Source organism: Achroia grisella, unplaced genomic scaffold, assembly GCF_030625045.1.
Source record: "Achroia grisella isolate CSIRO2021 unplaced genomic scaffold, CSIRO_AGI_Agris_v1 utg558, whole genome shotgun sequence".
Taxonomy (NCBI): Eukaryota; Metazoa; Arthropoda; class Insecta; order Lepidoptera; family Pyralidae; genus Achroia; species Achroia grisella.
Window position 1 is genome coordinate 2,665,957 of NW_026712938.1, and position 27,570 is coordinate 2,693,526.

General features: G+C 34.4%; 2 protein-coding genes across 3 annotated transcripts in view; both read left to right on the forward strand.

The window, feature by feature from the left end:
• The first annotated feature begins 2,024 nt into the window (after window positions 1-2,024).
• On the forward strand, window positions 2,025-3,529 carry LOC131848434 (transcription factor Sp5-like). The gene is made up of 2 exons (XM_059198288.1): window positions 2,025-2,168; window positions 2,421-3,529. The coding sequence occupies exons 1-2, from the start codon at window positions 2,139-2,141 to the stop codon at window positions 3,408-3,410; spliced, it is 1,020 nt and encodes a 339-aa protein (XP_059054271.1). The 5' UTR covers window positions 2,025-2,138; the 3' UTR covers window positions 3,411-3,529.
• A 3,537-nt stretch (window positions 3,530-7,066) lies between these two features.
• LOC131848433 (transcription factor Sp9) overlaps window positions 7,067-27,570 on the forward strand; it is an 82,917-nt gene continuing 62,413 nt past the window's right edge. For both annotated transcript variants that reach the window (XM_059198284.1, XM_059198287.1), the window contains exon 1: window positions 7,067-7,189. In XM_059198284.1, the coding sequence (XP_059054267.1) occupies window positions 7,148-7,189 (42 nt within the window). In that variant the 5' untranslated portion in view covers window positions 7,067-7,147. The remainder of the gene's footprint in view (window positions 7,190-27,570) is intronic.

Below are 27,570 nucleotides of genomic sequence, written 5' to 3' on the forward strand. Positions count from 1 at the left end.
TTTGTGATCAAATGGACGCCGACTAGGCTACAGTAGCTCCTTGTACTACCTACATTATGTATCCAGTGACGAACTTTTGTTCTATCAAGTCGTAAACATGTCGACAGGTTAGCGTTTTTATCTTTAACGGTAGCACTGTGATTCCTAGAAATAATATTGTTCCAATACACAATGACTTTGAACAAGTGTAGTCGATTCAATTTAAATTCACGTACAGTTGTTGTTGTTATTGGTGAATCTGTGTAGGTGTGTCAGAAAACATTTGAAACTGTAATATAGCTACCTACGTAGCTAATTTGCGTCATGATTTAGTTAGACAATAGAAAAATGAATTAATTAATGATAATTTATTTAATATAAGTTTCGAAAATTTTGTAAATATGTTCTCTGTTTCCTTGTAGATGTCATATCTTCTACAGTAAAAGTGTAATATGAAATAAAATTAAAATAAACTAAATAAATTTTAAGATTAATTACTTTGTTGTAGCAAATTTGAATTTGAAAATTGTATATCTATAGCTGGTCACCTATGTTAATGCAGCGATTTGTGCTAATTGTCGTTATATCATCATTGAAAATAATTATTGGTATTAAGTATATCATAGTTTTTTGTAAAGTAAAAAAAATATTAAAATAATAATCGCAATCTGTGAGGTCTATTGCGAGTATTATTTTAATCATTTTTTTAAATGACGGCTATTTATATTTATATTGAAAATTATTAATATAATTATAGGTAATAAGAGTAATATCTTATAGTACAACTAATGTATTACTATTATAATTGAAGTACTTAAAAAATCATTCATTTCTGTTCCTGTAAATAAGATCATCGGTTGTCAGATGTATGGGTAATTATAGAAATAAAAACAAATTATGATTGGTCGTGAGGGAAAGGAAACGTAGTTAGTTCTCTTTAGAGAGAGCGGCATTTAGTAAAACAAAAGCACGGGAACGATATAACAAACTGCCATATTTTAACAACATGTAATTAAAGGTTTGGCTCCGCTCGAATATGCATAAATCATGAGTCCGCCGCGAACTGCCGACCGAAATAGAGAAAAAATTAAAAACATTAAGCGCTCCGGACTTGGATACATAAAAATAATATCGATAGGTGCTCTTAGTAGTTGAGAGATTATATCGTATCTGATCACGTAGATTAAAAATTATATTAATGTATCTAATATGCTCAATTTTTTTTTTTTGATATATATAAAATATAGATATTTTTACCTTTAGGTACGTGACACATGTTTGTATTATAAATTTTCCTATATTAACAGATTATTTTTTTAACTTTCATATATGTCTAAGTCAACAAAGTATATATATACGTATATGTCTAGGGCCAACAACAATAATATATTTGGTCGGTTCTACTTCTACAAAGAGAGGATTTAATATAACTTCGTTTACAACGTCGTCACTTTGTTTACAATAACATAGATATAGTACCTACTAGGTATTGTTAGTAAATCTTCCACATTGCCATGATTAGTACGTACCTACCCAATAAGTAAATACCTACAAGTTTTTCAAAGGTACTCGCTACAAGTAGATTTCATTTTATATTTTTGTCAATTAGTATGTTACATATGTATACCATACATACATTACAATAAACTTGCGTTAATTTGTTGTAGAATGCTCATAATGAGCTGTCAAATACTACGAAAATATAATTTATATGTTCGCTGAAATACTGTTTAATTTTACTATATAATATCCATTTAAGACACGTGTAATCTTTGACTTTAACCGTCAATTGAAATAAATAATAGTACCACCTCTTAATTTTAAGGCGGGCAATGTAAACATAACCTTTCGGTATTACGGCTGTCCCGCTCGGGAGTTCTCGTTCTCTTACGAGGTAAAGCTCGTAAGCTCATAATTCACGGATCGGGGTGGGGTATCTCGAAGGCTGCGCCGGTGCTCGGAGGGAGGGGGGTCTGGGTGCGCGCGCGCAGCTCTTGGGACCCTCAGGCGGTGGAGCGGGGCCGGGACGAGGTGACAACCGCTCGTTACGTCTATTCCAAGCCAGTTATTAAAAACGTCTCGGCGTGAGCGGAGTGCCGCCCTGTAATTATCCAGTTGACGGTTTCGTTGCGTTTACGTTGTCACCACACTCGCCGGAAATGCAATACGTGGATCCGCCCGCTCAACAGGTCCGTCCGCCCGCCCACAACTTTTCACTATTAAAAGACAATTTGATAGATAATTGTGTCAAATATTATGGAATAAGTTATAATCACTACATTTTATTATTCTTGTTTGAATTTGAAATACTGTTCATTTCAATGTCTATTTTATTAAACTCTATTACCTAAACTAGAACAACATCTTGTTATTTTTACAAGTATGGAGATGTAATTGTAGATGAGTATGAAATGTGTATTTAATATGCATAATTGTTGCAGATGATGAATATGATGGGAGGATATTCCTGCGGCTACGGTCGAGGAGACGCACTATCGCCGGCATCGGATTTATCGTCGTGTAGCAGTGCTTCGTCAGGCGCTTGGTGTGGAGCACCTACGTGGCGTGAATTACCACCTTATCCACCCCAATACCCGGCATACTGGCCATCAGCTCCCGCCGCTACAGAAGAAGCACGTGAACTTCAGCGTCGTTGTGCTAAATGCCGATGTCCTAACTGCCTCACAGAAGCCGCTGGCTTCGGACCCAATTATGGAAAAGATGGCGCAAAGAGAGAACACGTATGCCATGTACCTGGCTGTGGAAAAGTGTACGGGAAGACGTCTCATCTTAAAGCTCACCTTCGTTGGCACACCGGAGAACGTCCCTTCGTTTGCAATTGGTTGTTCTGTGGCAAACGATTTACGCGCTCTGACGAGCTTCAACGGCATTTAAGGACACACACTGGCGAGAAAAGATTCTCTTGTCAACTTTGTGCTAAACGATTTATGAGGTCGGATCACCTCGCGAAACATGTCAAGACTCATGCGAATGTGTCCAGGAAGAATAAGAAAGCGAAAGAAGATGATAAAGACGAACCGGCTAAAGTGACGGAGAAATCTGAACAATCACAATTGAGAACCGAACCATCCCCACCTCCTACGTCAGTTGGTAGTACTAACTACGGAACAGTGCCACAGGTTGCAAGCTTTCCCAAACAAATGTCTCTTAACTATGCCTCAGTTGCTCCTAATGTAGTGTCAAGTGCGGCGAGTGGGTACAACAGTGCGGCATTCGGTGGTGGTGTAATGAGTGGATGGTATCCTGACGTACGGCAAGATTTCTATGCCCGCGCGCCCATGAGAGATCACCGAGTATATCAACAATATCCGACTACTCATTTGAGTACATACCAGTGTGCAACAAAAGATAACTACGCTGTATTCCAAGGACATTATAATCTCCAGCCTCCTGTTGCACTGGGACAATGAGTACATATAAAATATATCTTTTATTACATAACTGTGCATGTTTATTAATACAACTTCAAATGAATAGTGAGTTTTCCTGATATTCGCTTTTTGCACAGAATTTGTGACTGCTATCGGTGTTAGCGATGTTAGCGTTATGTAAACTATGTTTTGTTTATAGCCGTTTGTTTAGTTACCATAAAGGTGATTTTAAAAAGAATTATTATGTTGTGTATATATAAGAGTACATGTGCCTTTTATGTTATTTAACTAGGTTTGTTTCTTTTTTTTTAAATAAAGAAAGTTGTATCAAAATATCTATGACTTTTAATATTACTAATGATGAAATTAATATGCCCTTGCTTTTGAACTTCTAGTAATAAATATTATACTAAATACGATGATTATTTATTGATATTATGTCAGTGCATAAATTTCTACATTTAATTGATAGTAAGTACATCATCATATGGCATCGTAGTATCGTTTATAAGTATACACACTTAAAACTAATTAACTGTCTGATAGGATTTCATGACGCGAACCTTCATAATGTTTTTTATCATCATTTAATTCCAAAATCTTATATGTCTTCTATTGTTTAGAAATATAGTGTAATATGAGTTTATTTTTTATTCTATATGTATACATTTGTATTTAAGATAGGTAGACTATGGGCCATTTAGGCCATGCTCCTCATATAGCCAATTATTAAAAGTTGTCTTTATAATAATTGTCCTTATCATGGCCTGTCATAGTGCAACCACCTTATACGTCTCTAATCAAAATAAAAATATGACATAATATTTTACTTAGAAAATTGATAATTATTGGTGGCCATTTAAAATAAAGAAGAAGAATAAAATAATTATGCATAAATAATTTTACACTGGTCAGAATCCAGTCCACAATTGAATTCACTCATGCAACGACAAAGCTCTATCCAAATTATTTATTATCTACTTCAAGTATTGTAATAAAAACACAGTTATTACTGGAATAAATGCTAACATGAGTCTCGAGCTTTATTGAAATACGTTTTATTATTCAACCCAATTGAAAAAATATACATAGATACTAACTGTAGTAAAATCCATCAGTAGTAAAGTCTTGTCTCTGAAATAGTATGTATGTAATTATTTACATACATACTATTTCATGAATAAGTATTTTAATTTAAATCATCTCTTATTTATATTATTAACCGGGTCTTAACACGAAAAGACTTTATGGCAAATAAAGATATTTGCCACTTTCGACTTTCTACAATATAGCCGTGGTCACGAGCTGACTGACCTAGTCGAAATACCTTTATTTGCCATTAAAATTATTCGTTTTCAGACCCGGTTAATAACATAGATATTATATAAATATATAATATTGTGTATTAAATAAAAGTTTAAAAATTAAATCATCTCTAACCAAACTTTATCATATACCAATATATGTCAAAACTACGTAGGTACAAGTTTATTGCACTATATATACAGTACTGTAATAATTGTTAGAAACAAATAGTCTATTTGTTCGTTATGTTCAAATTTTCGTTAGATTTCTTACTTTTAGAAAGTAGGGATTATAAGAAATGTCTATATTCTCGGATGAATTATTATATTGAATAGGCTACTTCCCTATAAGTAGCCTATTCAATATAATAAAATCTCCCTATACAGGATTGGATGTAATTGGATAAACATAGTATAGAGATATCTTTACACTTACGTAGACTTATTTATTTTGAATAATTACTGTTAGTTATGATAATAAGTTAATATTAACAGTACATAAAGGACTTGCTCGTAGCAGCGTAGCGTTAGTGTAGTAAGCGCGTAGCATATTGTAACTTTGCACAGTACTGATACATCCACGTTTATAACTTTACTGCACATGACTGATATTAGCTATCGCGTCGATGCAACCTTTTAGCCATTAATCATAAATAGTATCATCTAAATGCAAGTTTGTCGTTGCCTATTTAAAATTGTTTCCGTTTCACCTTTTGATTCCTGATAAAATTGCTTCGTAAAATAAACAAATATAATCATAATGTAAAATTTCATTTGTATTTTGCTGTAAATATATGTTTAATTTATTAATATAGACTTTATAAAAACGTTGTCTGCTTGCATATCTTACTGTCACTTATTTCAGCCAGGAAGCAGCTTTGTAAGGTATGTTTCAGTTGAAGGCAAATGAAATTTCAGAATGTGAGTCAGGACTTTTGAGTATATAATGTTTATTATCATCATTATTACAAATGTAACACGGGCATCACCATGATAACGTTATGTCCGTGGTGTTGTTCATGTATGCGACGTACGTGTATCAAGACAGATACCACTTACCATCAGGTGGGCCATTACTTTGTATGCACTTCTCAAAGACAAAAAACAAAATTCGTTGCTTAATAATATTCGAATAAGTATATGTGTCCAAGAGATAAGATCTACGGTCGGTTTGAGAAGCAATATAAAAAAATTACTTGTATAGATATGTTAGTAAAATATCCTACATGAACGCTTTTGAATTCGAGTTCAAGATCGATATAATCCAAAGTAATTCCAGCAAGAATTGGTGGGCGATCAATCTTTGAAAATGTAAAACCATCGTATAAAAGTTTTTCAGTTCGGAAGCACTTGTGTTTGTACAAATATGGATAGACGATATTAAAACGTATTACAGGAACACGAGCCATATAGATATTCTGATTATCATAGTATGTGATGACCTGCCGATTTTTCCTTATTGAAAGCAACAACGCCTATACTTATAATCAATTTATTGTTTTTCAAAATCAGCGTCAGTCTGTTTCACCATAAAAAAGCTAACGATATTATGTTTTTATGATTCGATAAACTGGAATGTAATTAATGGGACAGGTTTCCATAGAATTTACTTAGTAATGTACCTACATATATTGCGACTTGACTGTATTAAGGTAGATAAGTAATAGGTTTTAATTTATTAGTCTTGGAAGGTCTTGGGGTCTCATTTTAATTTGTGTTACATAATAGATTTTATATTACACAACATCTCATGTTTCATCATGAGATGTTTTACATGTTTTGAATGACCGTCAACGGCTTGCCTGATGGTAAGTGGTAATTGTTGCGCACACATATATATATGAATAGCACACCGGACATCACGTTACCATGTGATGCCCCATACTATATCTACTACTCCTGCCTTGTCAGTCAGGATAAGGTATTTAATTTAGACATTACTCCTGTAACTTTACTGTTCTATTTTTCTTCAAGTGAAACAGCAAATTACTTGGCGGTTGTAATTGATGACACTGAGAGCCACTTCGTACAAAGTCTGCTTCGGTAGTTTACGATTGTATTTAATGTTTCGGCATCTTTTAGTTGTGCCGCTCGTCACGAGATGGCGCTGGGTGTACTTAGTCAGGTTCGCATTACAGCCCGGTTCGCCGCGGTACGGTGGTGGCGCGCGGCCACAGCGTAATTGCACGCGGCTATTATCTGGGCGGCGCTCGCCGCGCATGGCGGCCGGTGCGAGCGGGATGCACTCGATAATACGTAAAACAAAACGAGGGAGTAATAATGGTAAAAAACAAGCAACACGCAAATTATAGTGAGAAATGAGGCAGCCGGTAGCGGTGGGGGCTCGCGTGGTGCGGTGGGGGCCGGCGCGCGGCAGTCGCGGTCGCTCGGCGCACGCAGACCGCCCGCGCCGCCTGCGCCGCGCCTCGCGAGTGTTGTGAGTGTGTGACATGCGCCACCACCGCCGGCGCCATGAGCGGCAACCGCACCTCCTCTCCGGACCTGCTCATGAATGTGAGTCCAGCCGGCAGGCAGTGCTTACATCACGCTTTGTTCCTACTGAGACATCATCCCATTCTACACACATTCATGTGATTACAAGATAACACTTTACAAAAATATGATTGATAACCTTAACTCACTATACTCTATTATCATTCTAAAGGAATCTTGATTCCTATAAAAGTCACTGGAGTGGGTATCTGCGTGTGTATATAGGCATAGATTTCAAATCAGTACATAGTTCAGTAGGAAGAATATGACTTAATCAAACATTGTAAATAAAATAGATTAGATACATTTCACTTCTTTCTTTAAAATAAACCCTTAAAAGAACAAAATAAACGAAACTGGTCACGGTTTTTCACGGTATAATAAAGTTTAATTTTAAGAACAAACCGACCCGGATAGGTCCATATATTGGTTCCGTGTCGAGAGCACCCCTGGGTATTGTCGATTTAGCACGCACCATAAGCGGCATATTAACTGCGATTGAGTCTCTGGACCCCTCCCTGGAGTCCTAACCTCTATTACTATTCATGGAGTCCGGGGTCGAGTGGACCCAAACTACCGTACCGCATGTCCCATCGGAGTATTATGTCGAAATTTTCTTGATATTTTCCCTTTGAATACGAATTCAAGTCCTACACAGGATAGTGAATAATTGATCAATTGCCTCTTTGTAAATGATTTAGTAATAAATATTTCAGTAACAAAATTGTTTCTGGAATCTATTTAATTAGTAGCATTTACAAGAACTTGTTCCTTACTCAGTAAGGCATAGGTAACTTCTGTAAATAATATTATAGAAGTCACGAAACTCATAAGCCTGTCTCTACAGGTTACCTCACTATACTGATAAGTTACTATTATTACTAAAAATATAAAATTACTTATAAAGCAATAGCCGTCACATAAAGGTTATTGTTATTATCTAAAAATTGCCTATTAAGTTTAGTTCCGACCATTACTGACAGTTCATAAAAACTACCGAAATGCTAATTCAATTAAACGAAGTCAAATAAATAAAGGTAGGCCGGCGCTTTCGAGCGGCGTATCCAATCCTTAATGACACATAGGCCTCCGTCCATTTTCTAGTCAATTTCCTTTTCATATTAGTTTAATCTGAAGGTAGGACTACTGGCGCCAAAAATTATGCCGCGACGAGCGTGTCGGCGCGGGAGGCTAATCTGTTCAGCGCTATATTGTGTAGAGCACGGCTCCTTTGTGCGGTGAAAAAGGTAGAAATTTATGCTTTTCGGCGTCGTGTGTGAGTTTTTTGTGAGAATGTAATTAATAATTCGGCGGCAAAACTAACAGTGTTTTCGTTGTTACGTCTACTCGTGATTGATGTCCGCTGGGACAGCTTCAATTAGTTGCTAGTGAACATAGCGTTAAGTGCTCTATGTATATGTAACAAAATCATTATGTACTAGGTAACCTTTTGTTTTTAAGCAAAATATTGGCTGTATTTTTTTTAAAGTTTTTAATAGTACGAGTGCCTACTATTTATTAATTTACACTACAGTGTATTTTTAATCGCTTCTATGTATTGTCTTGTTACTTGTAAATTATTTTTATAAATAATTTTAATTTTTTTTTTCTACACATAAAATATTAGTATGTAGATATAGTTATACTTAAATTAATATAACGTACCTTTAAATACCAGATGTTATACCTAGTTTACATTAACGGATCAAATGGGACCGAATTGTACCCTTAGTCCCAAAAAAGTAACCCATTTTTTAAACTTCTATTTTTTCAATATATATACATAGATATAGGTAGGCTGAGTCATTAGCATAATACCTAACAGATTTTATTATATTATGACATCACAATATACGTTAGCAATTTAAGTGTAAGTACACTGAACATAATCTTACATTAATTTTACTGTAAAAGTCAAATGAAAAAGAACAACTCATAAAGCATCACTTTATTGTACGTGTATCTTTCTAGTATATTAAGCTCCTTTTTATTTATAACACTGAAATAATAAAATAAACATATACCTAAGTATGTGACATTGTCTTTTTAGAATAAGAAGATAAGCAAAAATTAAAGTTTGTAAATTAGTTTTTAAAAATGCCTAACACGTATTCCCTCAATAAATACTCACCAAAAGCCTTTTTTAGTGTGTCTAATTAACTGGACTAGGTGCAGATAATGTAGTTTTTCTAAATTACTTTTTTAATTTTCCATATATTAACTACTCTAATATAACAATCAGTGCTAAACTTTATACCCTGCCTCGAGTTGACAATTGTGAATTAATGGACCACTATAGTCGACCATTACCTACATACAAAGAGCATAAACCACTATACCTAATATAAACTTGCCCGTACTATTGATAGAATGGAGTATATATTTTGAAACTAGTTCCACCGGAACCTACCGTGGGGTCTACGTAGGCGCACTGGCTCCTTTCGACCGCACAACCTACAAGTCACGGTGTTCAGGTGTAATGGAGCACACCACGAATATTTGTTTTGTAATGGCAGCGGCTACCAGAATGACTCGCTTAAACAATAGACAAGCAAATGAGAGCTGCTCCAGCTGCTTTCTTTTATATTTTATTTGTAATTATGGGACAAACGTGCTTTAAAGAACATTAGGTACTTATCTATTAATTTATTTTTTGCTTCCCTTTGTTTTATGAACTGTCATTTCCATTAACCTAAAGGATGGGTTGCTTGTAAGAACGGGTTTGCTCTGATAACTGTGACTGATTTATTCGTTACTCAAGTAATTATTTATTTGCTTATGTCAGTTATGCTATTTAGCAATTAGTATTTATACAAATCTTAAAAAATATAGACTAATCAAGCATAAAAAGTATTAATCTATTTTCTTTGCAGGATAAATAAAAAAAATAGAAACATGACAAAAAAATATATATAATAGTATAGAAAATTCATTTAAATAATGGTCGGTCCAATGCTAATTTCTTTGTAATTAACGTCTTGCGTGATATGTACCTAAACGGTCTCAGCGGAAGCTTCATATCCAGACGAGGGCCGCGACGCCATCACAACCCTCGTCATTTTCTATCAGTATATATTTAGATAAAAGGATGCAAGCAATTCAGAAACAAGTGAGCTGTGTTATTTTGCCAATGTACGCAAAAATACCGTTGGTTGCGAGCTGGCGTACTGCGTAGTGGTCGCTTGACGCTCGGCAACCGTGCGGCAACATTTTAATTGACCACGCGATGTGGTGCCGCGTTTCGTCCGAGTTTTTCTCTTCTCAAATTGCTCTAAAGTGCTTAATGAGCGATGCGTGCAATCGCTGTTTCCCCGTACGAGAGGTTGCTCTTATTTTACATAAATAGTTCAGCTCGACGAACTAATGCCGATTCTCGGTACTGTAATTGCGCCTGTGACAGGCTTCCGTCGCCTTTCCAGAGGCTGACGGTTGAACGCCAAACACTGGCATCGCCTAAATTATAGTTATTTCGCATTAATAGCGTACACACTGGTGCGTGCGCATGCGGCTGCAGGCACCATTGCTATTTGCAGTCCACTTGAAATGTCTAGTATAATTTTAATATTCTTTAAATATTGCAGACTAGATTAGAATCTGAAGGCAATGAGCGTTTGAGTGCAATGAAATGACTAATTTGAATTATGTATACTCTCCATTAATATTGACTGCTTAGTTTGTCTTAAATAAATCTATATTTGTATATAACTATATATGTTTTAAATATTACTATACTCATCATTTTAACTCTTATGTTTCGAATGACTGTGATATTCAATGTGAAAATCCTAATAATGAGAATACTAACTGTCGTTTGCGGGGCTTTTTGAGATATGTCCTCGTGATACGATTTCTCGTCAAATTTTATTAAGATAAGAGACACAGCATCATATTAGTCTGGAAGTATGAAATGTTAAATTTTATTGCTATTTTTTAAATGAGTCTCTTAGCTCAACTAGGACAGTTAAAAAAGTTATTTAAGAAACTCAAGTGTCGTTATTATATTTTTATAATTTTAAATTGAATCGAAAATGTGTCCCGCACTTCATTACAAACTTTTGACATTATTGAATGTCATCACCTTATCTGTTGATAATTATTTAGTATGGTTAGACGTTCGTCTGTTTTTAATATCAGTTCCAAACGCGCTGTTGCACAGAACCAGTTCCAGAAATTACATCTCAGGGCCGCTGTTCGCAATCCAATTAATTTACTCATTAAATCCGTGATCCTAATACTAGATAACACATTTATGTAATATTTTAAACCTATGTATGCACACACTAGAGATTATTTCAGATTTGCACATTTTTAAATTAACTTACTTTACGTATGCGTTATACGTAGGTATTTTGATTTCGAATAAATGTAAATTTTCTGTAATGTAATTCATAGATATTTCTTTAATAAAAACTTACTAATAATTCTTGAACCATTATTTTAATGCGCTTATAGTCAGTAACAACAAGTATTTTAGTGTCCTATCAGACATCTAAATTCCAACACACAATGTTTGTTCCACAGCAAAGCAAAACGAGAAAAACGCAGTTATATCTGCCGCGGCCAATCCGATCCATTCGGCCCTCCATTGGTGAAGTCGATGTCAACCTGTAAGACTGGTCCTGTGACGTCATTCTTGGTGCTTAACATGATTAGAAAGCAGCATTATTTGTATGTCATAAATATAGTAAGATAGTCTGTGTCGTTAAAAAACTACTAGTGAATGAAAGCACACTATCGCAAAGTTCACCTTTAAAGCTATGTAACCTATTACTTACTTTTTTCTGAAATCATGTTTTGATGTGAATAGAGATAAATCTACATACCCTCGCACAGTTTCATTTCCGGGACAAGTTGCTTTGTTGAACATATTTTCGCGGGTAAATGGCGTTATTTCCATAAAATAGCAGTTTGTTTTTTTGTATCCCGAGAGCCGGGCACGTGCTAACTTTGTTGTGACATTTCCCTTTACACAGATTTATACTTAGGTGCATATGTTTGCTGTAAGTAAAGTTTAGTTATACTTTACAAAACTTACTAACCTTGTGATATTTTGTATCCAAACACAATATACACTAAAGGTACAATAAGAATTAGATAATAACGAATAGTTCAGCCAATTCTGTTTAAGCTCGCATTAGGCACATACCATTTAAAAAACATTGTTTTAGAAGGTCTATTGAAAAACAGTTTGTTTAAACATTAGACATTTTTATTAAAATATATTTTTATTTTAAATATGACAATAAAGTGCGTAAGTACCTACTTTATAGTTTGGTCTACGTTTCCTTAACTAAATTTAGGTACAAAGTTTCACATCGTCCAAACAGATATATTTAATACTGACTAGTTAGAGCTGTGTCCTGTTAGAATTGTCAAAACATAGTGTTCCTCACTCACCCTTGTAACCGGTTTCCAGATCATTAACCACCACACATCGTCTCACTTGTACACTTTCAATGTGACATTTATATTTGCACATTTTTGTGATAATTTCTGTTTATTATACCTACTCCTCAACATGTTGTGATCGCGTGAGAATACAAATGTTACTTAGCATTACCATATCACGTATGAATAAGTATTACTCGTAGAATCTAGTTTACTCGGAAACTATTGAGAAGGACACGATTCGCTGAATTTGTTGAGTGATGTGTTTCTTTTATTTTCAACCTGTAATTTATATTGTGCAATAAATTTAAATTATATAGTGTGGTGTGTGTAACAGTGTATATTTTTGTGTACAGTATCGAAGTATCAATATTAACGATTAACGAACGGGTTATACAATTTAGGATTATAAATATAACAACTCGGTTGGGTACAGTCAGCTACGCGAAATAAATGTCCAATTTAAGTAAATTTAAATTTATATGAGAGGTATTTACCATTTTTAATAAGTATTATCACTGCTTATCAGAAAAGAGGCGCATAATTGTGCCGTTTCAGATGAATATCATCATCATCATCATCAGCCCACTGCAGTCTACTGCTGGACATAGGCCTCTATCAAGGCACGCCACTGGGCTTGATTTTCAGCCCTTCTCTTCTAGTTTTTACCCGTAAACCTACGTATGTCGTCGCTCCACATAGCTACGGGGCGTTTTACACTATGTTTGCCAATTCGCGGTCTCCTCTCTAGAACACGCCTACTCCAGCGAGCATCGGTTCTGCGACAGATATGACCAGCCCGCTGCCACTTCATGTTGCGAATACGAAGAGCTACGTTGATGACCTTAGTTCTCTGGCGGTTTCGAATTTACGATCATTGAACATGATCTTGGTTTTGTCCAAATTCATTCGAACACCGATGCGTTGAGACGACTCAGCCAGGCCGTTCAGCATCTGTAGTAAGTCCTGCAGTCATGATGACAATGTCGTCAGCAATTCGCAAGTGAGAGATATTCTCGCCGTTATCATGAATGCCATAATTTTTCCAATCCAGCATTTTAAACATATCCTCCAGCGCAATTGTAAACAACTTAGGGGATATAACATCCCTGTCTTACTCCACGTTTCTGGTGGATATGCTTAGTCTGTTGGTTTTCTACTTGGACGGTCCTTGTTGCAGCTTTATAGAGACATCAGCATTTATCGCCATCGATGTATCGCCAGTCGACTTGGAACCGATAGACCAGGTCTCGATAGTGTCAAAGGCCTTCTAATAGTCAACAAAGGCTAGACACAGCGGTTGATTATACTCTTCTGTTTTCTGTATAATCTGCCTAACTGTGTGAATGTGATCTATGGTGCTATAACCACTTCGAAAAACCCCGGTGATTCAAGATTCCGATGAATATAAAGGACCCCTATTATATAAAAAGTAGAGATTCGAGCTTCGAACTGGAGCATTACTGCAATAATTGTAGTGATGTCTATTCTGATTAATAAACTATGACTGATATGTTACTCGCTGCTAGGTTAGGTTTAGGTTTCTATAGATATATAATTTTTAAGACGTAAAGGATTTTTTTAAATAATAATAAAATATATTTTTCTTCTCTGTATGTGGTTGGATAACAACTGAATTAAGACTTAAAGTGCTGGTGTACCACGCGGCATGCGGTATAGTGTGACAGCACGATGCAGCGCGATCTCGCGCGAGTAGTCGCGTCACACCACTCACGCGCCGTCGCGCCCCGAGCGCGACGATTATAATTTCGAGCGCCGATCAACATGAAAATGAAGGTTCATAAATTTATTAGACATAGTGTCGGCCGGTTCGCCTCGGGCTCGCATTATATAAAATATGTCAAGAATTAAGCATTATCATACCAAGAAAACATTTTACTCGGATAAAAATAATGTTACCATAATCGCAGTTCGTGAACTATGTCAAGTTTGTGGCAACAAGCGAATCTCAATAAATCGTGACTTATACAGCCGATAACCATCAAACACAAAAAGAATAAGCGGGAATCCAACACTAATTTGATCAATTATTTTACAATTCAGTGCCTCGTGTTAGGAATACAGTGTATGTATATTGTGAATGTCAAGAAAAACATATAATTCATTTTAATTATATCGCTAAAATCTTAGTAAGCCGCATAGTTCAATGGTAAAGAAGTTTGTAGAATACTTTCATGTTTTATGTTACCCATGATACGTATTTTAACTCTTATCATGGCGAATATAACATTTTTAGATTGATTCTTTACATAAAAATTAAACGAAAAAATAAAAAAATCTGAACTGATCAAGATATAGACAACATATAAAGATAATAGTATATAGGCAAATGTAGGTATCATTATATGCTAGCTATGTATGTACAGTAATCTAATGGTAACTTTATATTTATACTTAGGTATCGTACCTAATGTACTCATTTAGAAATCAATTACCTACATATTATTATTGTTTGCAATTCTGTATAAATAAGACATGTTAAAAAGTTTTTTTTGTACATAAAAAAATCACCTACTGGTAATTAGTGTTTATAAATGAACCAAATTTATCTAATAAGAGTCTGTTCAAGGGACTGCAAAACATAATCTGGTAATCATGCGGTTTAATTTATTGAGTATTGGAATGGTTGACAAAAGAATATACCCATATGTTCATATTGCAAATCTAAAAAATACTTACGGAAATTTAGCTATATCATGTAATATCGATGAAATTGATTGGACAAGTCACCTCTTAGATCGATACCGTAATTTGCAGATACAAGCTTCTGATCCTAAACAGAGATATAGCGCCCACATCGGCCACGAGGGCAAAGTTATAAAATGCAAATTTATTAATTTATTGCGCGATATTTTACATAAATTCAAATTGGCCACTATATATCCTGACTTTACATTACATCACGTAATTATGGCGCGCACAATTATTATAATTTTCTTATAATCGAGCCCATAAGGACGTGCGAAAAAACAATTTTAAAACGCGATCCATACTGATTTATGGCCTTTGCTTAAATATATTCGAATTGTACTATTGAGAATTCTATATAGATTTATAACCTCATAAGCTACATGTGACCCGCGATTTTGTCTGCTTTTGTCAGATGAAAGACGTAATGCAATATATTGTCACGTTTCTAATTAAGATCCGTTCAGTTGTTTAGTTAGAGCGATAGACGTCTAAAACTTAAGTAGTAAACAAAGCAAGGCTTGCCTTATGATGAGCAAATACTTACCTGGTCTAAATTCCATAGAATAATTTCTCAGTTATTCATAGTGAAAAGATCATTAAGAACAATGGTAATTATAACATAAACATCTGCATCCACAAATGGTCGTGGCTCTCCTCCACTGGCGCATCTAATCATCAGTGATTCATCTAACGAAACAAAAATTAATTATACACTATGTGCTCTAAAATGTTACCTGAATTCGTGCTTTTAATTACAGCGTACCCCGTGATTTATTACCTACACGTGTGTTGAGGATTTACGTCATCAGAAAACTTAGAAAAATAAAAATCATGAGAGGTATATAATTTTTAATAATTGTTGTGGGAAAAGTTTATCTATCTGTAAATTTGAAAAGGTCGAATGCAACATCAGTGTAGCGGTTACAATCGCCCGCTATGTATCAAAACTGTTCTTACTTGAACACGCACTGTTTGGTCCTATGCAAATATAAAATGCTAATGTATCGATCAATTATTACTATAAATAAATATCACGTAGCAAAACTTAATTCTAAGTAATAAACTCAAGTAATTAAAACTTCTACAATTTGACAATTAAAATAATTATAAACTATCAGATGGCAAAGGGAGTGCTGTGCGCGTTTCTCGCGTACTACGCGTGAAACAGAACACCTTTCTCATAAGTGATTTTAATTAAATTCTCTGGCTTATAATTATGTCCTTTGCCGCGATTGTTCAGCTGAAATTATTCTACGTGATTATAGGCTAGAATGTCTTTAAAATCGACTTCACGGAATACTTGAACAACCAAATTATCCGTCCACTTGAGGAAAGTGGAAATTTAATTGTGGCAAGTTTGAATTTTTAATAAAATAACACCTGAAATAAGCTTCAGCAAGACACAGACTGAATATAATGACCCAGTAATTAAAGGGGACCATTATAGAATTATTTTAATGATAGTCCATGAAGAAATCTTTGTACTACCTTACTTGATTAACCTTATTATTAATCAATAGGATAGTTAATTACGGATAGTATAGGTCGTTTTACACGAATGACTAGTGGTATAGAAATTTGTAAATTGCCCCGAAGATAATTTAGGTGACTGTCCAGGCAGTGCACTCATAAAATCTACTCTTCGTCCTGGAATATTAAATAAGACACATGAATTAGTTCTTTTTTATACTAAAGAGAGGCTATGTACTAGTCCTTAACGTAGGTATCTCTGAATAATGTACTGCTAGTTGCCGTCAGTACCTTACGTTGCAAGCTGCTTCATTTGAAAGGAAATCTCATTAGTTAAACTAGAAGTTACCACATTATTTTAGCTCTCAGTAACGGGGTTAAAAATGGCCACCGTTTTTTATTGGTAATATCCATGTCTAGCGACGTCATGACAATAAAAAACATTGTTAAGAGGTATAAATGTTGACTATAAACTTGAACGTAAAAGTAAAACATAATATAATCAACATTGTTTTAATTTTTACACATTGGAGTCCGGTGTGCAAATTTAACTGCAACGAGCTTGATATGAGCATAACATTGTTTTAAATCTTGGGCACGCCACCGAAAATATTTGTCTTCATTCAATCCTCTTATTTTCTATTTACAATTTGTCAATTTAGACTAATCTAAATTGGAAACAAAAAATGTCGAATTATACAAATATGTTATATTTACTAAATATCAGTCATTTAAATATACCTAGAGTGTTATAGCAATAAATAAATAGTAACAATATAATCATTTAACACAAAATAAGGTTAATATCTATATATCACAAAGCAGGTATTTATGTTGGTAATTCAAAAAAATGCACCATTCCATGTTCATCCATGGAAAACAAAATATACCTATCTATATGTGCTCCAATAATGGTGGGTGTAGAATAGATATACCTTCGGCCTAAGGTGACAGAGCCTGTTCAAATTCCCGGCAGTTTGAATGCAACTGTACGAGTAACAGTGTCGCAAAGGTCCTCGCTCTTGACTTAATGTGACTTTTATTGCATTCAACTTCCAGTTTCATTGTGTGCTCCCCTCTTTATAGGGACGCTTTCAGTTACGTTGCTTTCTGAAATGGTGATGCTGAATACATTGAAGTATATTATGTTAGTTGTGAAATACGTAATACGGAGCTATAAGCCTGCCCATGCTTCTATTATTGTTAGAACTTTCCAAATTGACGATATTATCTTTATGTACCTACATAACATAAAAAGGTACGTAACAAATTATTGCTACATACTACTTAATACGAGGCAGAAGAACAATTTACCAACTCGCCCAGTGATGATCACTAATTATTAAAATGTGGTTTACGTTCGTTTTCATATAAAAATCTACAAATCAAATGTACTGGTATCCAACAGAGACAATATTGTTTTAAATAGTAATGTAATATTTGTAATCCTTACATTCAGGTAAGTGCCAGCATTGATGGCAATGAAATATTACGTCTAAACTATATAAAGCTATATGATGAATAGAGATTGGAATAAAGTCATCATAATCATCATTATCTACCAGCAGACCATCAACCTGTATTAATCCAATAATAGCCTAAACCTTTCTCAAGAATGCCGTCATTTATCAACTACGTGCTATGTTCCCAGTTCTTAGTGGACATTGCTACCTACATCAACTATGATAGATATATATATATTCTACATCATCATATTTAGGTATGTGGTAGGTATGTGTATATAGTAACTTTTTTCAATTTTAGTTTACGTTTTTTATGCTGCTGGAATGGATAACAAACTAGGGGTAAGTTGAAACTTGATAACTTTATAACTTTGTACAACATATACAAGAAATGATTTGTATGATCTTCTTTACATGCTGGGGAATAAATGTTTCGGAGCTAAAAACTTTAGTCAATAGTGAACTTATTAAATTAGTCTTATTAACTTTGTAAGAGATTAATAGATAAATAAATACAGATAATGTAGACTTTTTGACTTACTATTATAGAAAATTGCTTACTTTATACTTTTCTATTCGTTTCTTCTTAATTCCGTTAATAAAAAATATAACAGATCTTAAGTTAATGAAATAGTAACACAAGAAGAAACCTTTCAGATGGTTATAAAACAAACAATGTCCCTTCCCCTCGTACTGTCGGTTCAGGCAAATCAGCCATATGGTGTGACAAGTATAATGGAGGCCAACGGGCGGGAAATGACCACATCCATTCATCATATTGCCACAAATAGCTCACGCTGTTTTTCACTTGCTACGTACAAAAAGCAGCAACCTTTAAGCCTTTGGAAATAAGGGCGTTTATGGTTTTATTGACTCTTCTTTTATCTAGGGTTGTTAATACAATTTTATACTGTATTATTGACTAAATGTGTATTTAAAACTAATGATAATACTATACTGGTAGTATTTTTTACAATAAAATGTACTTATCTTGGGTTATGTATAGCATAACTATATAATTTGCAAAACGTGGCAACCCTATCTAAATATGTGTAATGCAATATTTTACAAAGGGGAGTTTGTGGCGGCGGTAATGATGAGCGAGTAATATTCTTCTTCCGGCCAGCATTAGGTAATGAACCGTAATTGGTTTATTAAGACAACTTTCAAGTGTAAAATGTGTAATATGCTAATATATTCTCTTCAACATATCGTAATTCTATACTAATAGTAAAAAAAATACAAAAATTGAAGTTATTTGTAATGTAAAATTAATTAATATTCTTTATTCATTGATTTTATAACGTTAATAGCCATTAAATTTATTATTTTTATAGGAATGTAGATATGAAATATTAATTTAAATATTAAGACGTTTTATAGCCGCCATATGTTCTGTTATAACGCACATTTACTAAAAAAATGAATATTTCAAGACTCCCCACCTTAACCTTATAATATCAAGTACCTACTTAGGTATATTTAACTACCTATATACAAATAAAAATATAGGAGTGAATACTCTACTCATCACATTTACTTATGGAAGTGCCTACTACACTTCATCGTGTTTGCTTGTTCGTATCCAGGTCTATTTGTAATTAATTTTGATATAATAAGAGTCGTTTTACGTTAACTATGCATTTAAAGACTAAGATCAAATAGTATATACAATCGCTATGCGGCTCGTCTGTCGGAGAACGAGCGCGAATTAATTTTCGCCACAATTACGCGCTCGCATTACTAATTGAGACATCAAAGAGTCGGCGACGCTCGGGCGCAGTTCTCTGTCTGTTCATTATGTCTCTTTGTATCCCAATATTTTGTACTTAACAAGAGAACGGTCCAGACCGAGAGGTCGTTAATTAGCTTATTTAGCAAAAACCTCTATAGCATATTCGTAGAAAGCAATGTTAAAAGTCGTATCCTAGTAACATAAATGAGGTGAGTGGGGTTTTATCCTCAATACATATATCTGATATATTAAATATGCAATTAGATATGATTATATTGTTGAGAAATGCTATTAATACTAGCACTGATCTTTTTCAAAAAGTTCGTAATAATTAATACTTTTTTTTGGGCAAAACTGAGATGTGTAGCTAAGGAGTCTGAATTATTTTTCTAGTATAGGAAGTTGTAGAGAGTTAATGCTTTTCTTCTTATATGATTGGTTTACATGCTTACTTTAATTTTTTTTTTAGTACGAATAAATATCATTGATAGATTCTTGATCAGAACTGTAATAGTAGTTTCAGATTGTTGATACTAATATAATTGACTGAAAGTATTAACAACCTTACAGAATTTTAATGATATGTGCCTTTTTCTTTTAGACGGGAAAATATACCCTGCTACTATTACTGTATAGAAACTATTCTGAATTTTTATAAGTACTTATATTATATTTTTAGAAAAACAACCCATTTAATAATATTCACGTAATAGAAACAAACATTAAAACAGTAAAATAAAAAATATTTTAAAATATTTAGTTCAATTTAAAACAATTTCTCACTGGTGCTAAAATGTTACTAACAAGTAGGTCAGTTCGATAGTACCGATAAAGCCCCAGGCGATGCCTGTATCGCCTAACACTTAACCACAATATGAGACTAGCCGATAATGTTTGAATAATTACGCAACATTATAGCAAATACCGTATTTCTCGTTACACGATCAAATGTCTTAGACGTGACTGAATAACAAGAGTTTTCTGCATTGATAGCACTTAAATTAAGCTCAATGCACACGTTAGCTGTTGTAGCCAGGTATCCAATACTATCTAATATAAGAGCCGGAGTTAAGCCTTTACAACGTTGAAATTAAAAATGCTAAATTTGGACATTTGAAGTATTGTATTAAGGTTCATGCCAACGTTCATAAGTCAACGTTCTAAGTATGAAGTATTGTTGACTTAATTTCGTGAGTTGATTGGATTAATGTCACTTTATTTAAATTCAGCATTATTAATCTAATGTAGAGACATACCTACTATTCTATAACCATGGTAATTTACAGTAAAATGTAGTGTTACTTTATTTTATGTATATAATCTCAGTGGGCATATATCCTACAAAGAACATGAGTATGAATCCCAGCGATACTATAAATGTGTGTCAATTTAAAGTTTATCTAAATCTCGTGTGATGTAAAATATCTACTTATATTGCACTTAATTAATTTGCATTTAAGAAGGCAAATCTTCCTCTATTCATACTTTACTAACTTTGTCCGAACAAGTAGCGAGCGTTGCGTTTAGCCTTTAAATTATTTTAAATTTTCTCTAAATGAATAATGAATAGCTTTATTGATAACATTGTAATTTATTTCCTATTACAATGTTAATATTGTAACTCTGAATAAATTATTTAAATATTTCTCAGCATTATTTATATTAGGTATTAACCGGGTCTTAACAGGAACTAATTTTATGGCAAATAAAGGTATTTAAAATTTAGAAATAACTATGTTTCTCAGGGTTCAATAAGGTAGGTAAAAATACTTTTTCAGTACCCTCTGTTACCTGCCATTACAGTTAGAAATATTGATCGGAACGCCTTGGACTCACAATTCACATGTAAGTAACGACTTGTATGTGAATTGTAGAAGAAGAGCAACGATGCAAAACTGAGGTATTTTGAGTACTGACCCTAAAACTTTACATGCTTTCTCTTACTTTCCTTATGGCATTCAGTATTAACGGGCAAAATTTGACATATCATCATCTGCTTCTTCCTTATCCCATTTATTTGGGGTTGGCGTAATATGTTTTTCTCTTCCATTCATCTCTGTTCGCAGTCATCCCGTTATTTACTCCCTTTCTTACCATATCATCTTTCACACAGTCCATCCATCTCTTTTTCGGTCTTCCTCTACCCTTATAACCATCCACATTCATATGTAACACTATCCTTAAAATATGATCTTCATTCCTACGCATTACATGCCCATACCACGATAGATGATTACTCTTTAACCTCTCCGACATCGATGCCACTTTCATACTTCCTCTGATGTATTCATTCTTTATCTTGTCTATCCTCGTCACACCACACATCCATCTCAACAACGTCCTCAAGAAATAGTTAAGTATCAAGCTAATTGAATAAATTAGAGTACACTGTGTGTAATCAACTTTATTCAGGCACGACCGCTAGGCACCTACCAGTCGGAATGTACTTTAAAAATGTCTATAATATGAAATCACACATCGATCTAAGCAGTCGATATAAAGAGACTCAATTGAGGAAATACAATTTTTTTTAGTATTAAGAAAAAAATCCGTCAAGTTGTTTGACACACTTTTATGATTTTGCTACCTAAGGAAATCTATGATATCGATATCCCGAATGATATCTTATGAAAACATTCTCTGATAATTTTATTGAACGAAATATAGTATATGCACTGTAGCAGAATTGATCTCCCATTTGTTTAAGGACTTCAAGTACGAAATGGCTCCTTCGACTAACAAGTATTCCTTCACGAACGGAAATAAAATATCTGCAAACTGAAATGATAATGGAATATTTACGGACTTACCTCGATTTTATTATTATATATATTTAAGTATTTAATTGATTACGTATCTTACTGTACCTGTTTGGGGATATGATGAAGATTTCATCTTTAAAAAAAACATGATTTTTTTAAACAATTTTAACTACATAGTATATACATTACTGTATATCTGTATTTGCTACTTACACCGTAAATTGTGGCTTTAAAACAAGTAAGTTAAACAATCCAGTTTGTCCATCCGGCTTAAACATTGTTCGACCATCTCGAGATACGTCCAGAAACAATTGATCCCGGAGTACTACAATTTGTAATAGCGCAGCACTGCAGCTCCGGTAGTAATTTACGTCCGTCGTCTTCGCCTGCCGTTACTTGGTAAATGCTACTGGAATATACTTCAGCCTGTGGTTGTTTTCCCAGTTTTAAATGTAGACTCGTACAATCCTTCGGACCAGAGATACATGCTAATTATGGGTAATTTTTAAAATCGATCGCCGAGCTTTTGTACTGGTTGTGGCTTCCTGCGTTAGCTCGTTCTCGAGAAACTTTATGCAAACATCTTAAAATACTACCATCTCGTTGTGGTTGACGTTAATTGTAAAGTTTTTTCACCATTTTTGTGTCCGAATGTATCTAACATTTACCTCTATTTATATGTAGTGTGGTTATAGGAGGAGGAGTATTGAGGTTTGTGATTGCTACCATTTAATAAAGGTATCATCGTCATATCCAAGCTTTGATCTGATGAATGGTTGTGCAATAGCGCGCTCGGTTAGATCGAATTATCAAGCGATTGATGGCTTCTAGACTGCATCTCAATAATCTTTGCTCGAGATATCGACGAAGATTGCGTGCTAGAGATGCATCTAGCTACTATCTGCGCCTTCCGGTATCTAATAAAATGTCTTTTTATTGGAAACGATCTTTGTTGCTTTAGAGAAGAAAATAAGGAGTTGACTTGGCTAGTTTCATCTTTATTCCCCTGTTTAAAATTATATTTAGAGTATTAACCAGTAAGTATTTCTGAGTAATACCAACGTAGATTGTAATTCGTGGCACAGCTAATCTAATAATAGGTAGGCATCGAGTTTAGAAAGGATATTAAGTATGCACTCGGCAGTCGATACCGGCGAGAGTGCACGACGGTGACCGTCGGGACGCTATAATTGATGACGTCGCGGGCAAACGGTGTCCGCCCATTTTCCGTCAATTTTCGTCACTTGAGTGATGGTGAAGCGTCACGCCCATGTACCCCACCCCCCTACGCACCGTAAACCCCTGAGACACCCACCAACGGCACGCGCCGCGCTAAATTTAAATAGGATGAACTTGTAACGGGCTGCCGCCATCAAGGAATGCGAGCGCTGCGAAGCGTTAATCATACATTTGTGACAGTTACACTGTGAGATGTCGGCGGTTGGCTTGAAAAAATGGCCATGACTGTTTGTCTTGTCAAGTCTCGACTTTGGATATTATTTGTCTGCCGTAAATAGTAAAAGGTATTTTGCTTTTAGCTTTAACAACTTTTACATCTCTCTTGAGAAAATAAAATGACTTCTGTTTCCCCCTCACTGAGTGCAGAGTCAGCTATAGACAAAGCGCCAGTTAATATCCCCCGCAGTAACAATAGCCTGTGGGGATATAAATAAGGTGGGAGCATTTAATGAACACATAAACTGTGGAGAGGTAGCGACCCGAAACGGCCTTGTTGCCATGACAACTTGTCACAATTAACAAAGGTTAGTCATTTGTCCACTGTATATTAACAAAGCATTTTTACATATTGTAGTTTTAACAAAGCTTTACCTTAATAACTTACCAAATTTGAAATTCGAAAATATGTAAAACTTAATAATAATGAGATCCCAGAACAATTCACACAGCTCCATTCTCAAATACTTAGAACTTATATTATGGGTACCTACTGTCATATATTATTATAACAACTGATGGGTATAAACGATTAAATACTTATTTTTATAAATACGTAATATACGTATAAAAGAGCAAGATAAAACAATCATACTTCCGGATACAAATGTTTGAATCCTGTGTGGAATCGAACCTGTGATTATAGAAAGTGAGGCGGTGTGCTTAACAGCTGGACCACGGAACATATTGAACATATTTTCAAAATTGGTAATAATCATATGACCGCTAACTATGGTACCTAGGTTCCTTATTAAGATGTGGGTAACGGGTAGTCATAATGCATATGCTGTAGTACCTACCTATTTACTTATACATAGTTATAATTAACATAAGAAGCGTAACTAAATTACCTTATCCAAAATCAAAATAAAAAGTCATTTATTCATGTAGGTACGACATTTTAGCCGCTTATGAACATCAAGTTATTATATGACACAATTAGTGTACGTATTTGAGACAAAAATGATGCAATTTGAAAAATTTGTTAATTCTGTATCCAAACAATAGTATCGAATCTGTATCTATTTGTGGTTTATACATGAAATATATTACAAATTTAATTGCATAATTATATACACGTTAATCAAAAAGGCGCAGAGTGGCAGCGTCATGCGAGATGATGTTTTTTCCTGTCGTGAAACAATCAATGAGATAGTGAAACGGGTCGAGGGCCTCTGATGAGCGCCATCATGCGATGCTGCGCGCACGTGTTGCTTTTTATTATACCTATTATGCTGTCATTTTGAAGAAAACATAAGTGCTTACGTTTAAGTGTAGCTATTGCTATTGTCCACTTAATTGCTACACAACAGCTTATTATTAAAGTTAGTTACCTGATTTGTACTAAGCGCAATATTTCGAATATAATATAATAATAATAATCTCAGAACAATTCACACAGCTCCATCTAGTCCCAGATTAAGTTAGTTAAAACTTATGTTATAGGTACTTGACAACTGATACATATACATAGTTTTTTTTTGTAAATATTGGACACAGAAAACACTCAGACCGATACAAACAATCATACTCATGAATACAAAAATCTGTGCCGTACGAAGAATCATACCTGCGACCATCGGAAGTAAGACATGTTTATATAAGGTATGTTTGTTTAAAAATAATACAACCTCCAAATTGCTTATGCTAATGTAAGTATTTTGAACCCGCAGTAGGTATTAATTAACTGTATCAGATATAAAAAACCATGCGAAATTTATCAAAATGAAGTTGTATGTCGCATAAAAATGATATAATAAATGCAAATTGTTATAGATGATAATCGATAAAACGTATCGAGGCGAGTTGTGAGGTAACATCTGACACATTAAGTACATTCAATCTAAATACATTAAAATATAGCCGTTAGCAAAAATAAGTTGACGTTGATATCTGACGATCTACCTACTAGTTGCCAGTGCAGCGGTCGAGTTGCGTTGCTAATAGTCGCTGATAGCAGATTTCGTAAACTGTTGCATGGCTGTACTAACTGCTAGAAGTACTACTAGCTAAGGTGGTAATTATAAATCAACAATTGCACGTTGTCAATGAATAATTGTAGGTATCATGTCTTTACATAAGTTCATTATTTCGGTTTGCGCGGCGCCTGGCTTTAATCTTTGTAAAGTGGACGATTAATGTCGCGTGCATAGGCACTGCGTACCAATGTGATTTATGATTTTATACGTGTTGTCTTGCGTCTGCTTGCGGCAGATCTCTGGGAAGATTATTGACCGAGTTCATTGTTTTCTGTTCATACCTTACCTATATACCATACCTATTTATATTAATGTATAGTTTAATATTATAAAACGGAAATATTTTGTTTCTATGTCCATTTATTAATTTTATTTTTTGTTTGTGATGAATAAACAAAAATAACACTTAATCGATTTTAAAAGCTCTTTCACCTATAGGTAATTAGACTAGTAAGTACATTATCAGAGGAAACATTGTACCTAAGACACGCGGGCAGCGTTGCGGGATAGTCTAGTCTGTATTACGATGTCTTGTAAGTGCCATCGCTATGGCTAACATGAAATATTCATTATACACCTGTCTTACGATATCCTAATTGTTTTTATGTGTTGGAAATGGTATGGAAAATTCATCAAGTTTTCTTAGGGCGACTTGTTTGACATTCCTTTCACACTTCTTTTGGCGTTATAATAGTCTAATATCGGTATTCTCTGGGTGTGGCGACATACAACCTACTATGCTATAAGAAATGATTAGGAGAAGAAATACAGTTTACTAAGCAAATTACCTGGCAGCAGGAATAGGTGTGACAAAGGTTGGGTACCTTTACGCAAAAGACTATATTCCGCAAAGATCACCTTGATCTTCATTTTCTCTAAGTCTAATGGGTCTTTATGATAACAGTAGAGGTATGTAAGTACTGTGATTGAACCCTTGGCCGCGCGGTCGCTGTCCATAGTGATGCGGTGCGGTGACGCAACCACGGATCGCGTCGTGTGGGCGGGGCGAATCGATACGAACGCGATAGCCGACGTGATTTACCCACCGAATAAAGAACGCACCGATACACGAATCGAATGCTGTTATCGATAATTAATTTTGTTATTTCCCATCGGTTGTTAATTAACTCCGTGAGAATATAAAATAATGTATGCAAATTATACTTACTTATACATACTATTATATTTTACGAGTAGATAGATATGTGTATAGCGTAGCTATGCTTTTTATGTATTTATTAACTGTTAAATGTATAAACATTTTGATGGTTATAAAGCAGGATGTATAGATTAGATATAATTATTATCCAGAAGATTAATAGATAATTTAGTTTAACTTCTAAATGTGAATTATTACCAACTGTTCAAAATATTTTTCTTATCATTTTTCATTAAAATATTTTGAGTATTTTCTACTAGGTGTGAGGGAATTTTTCTT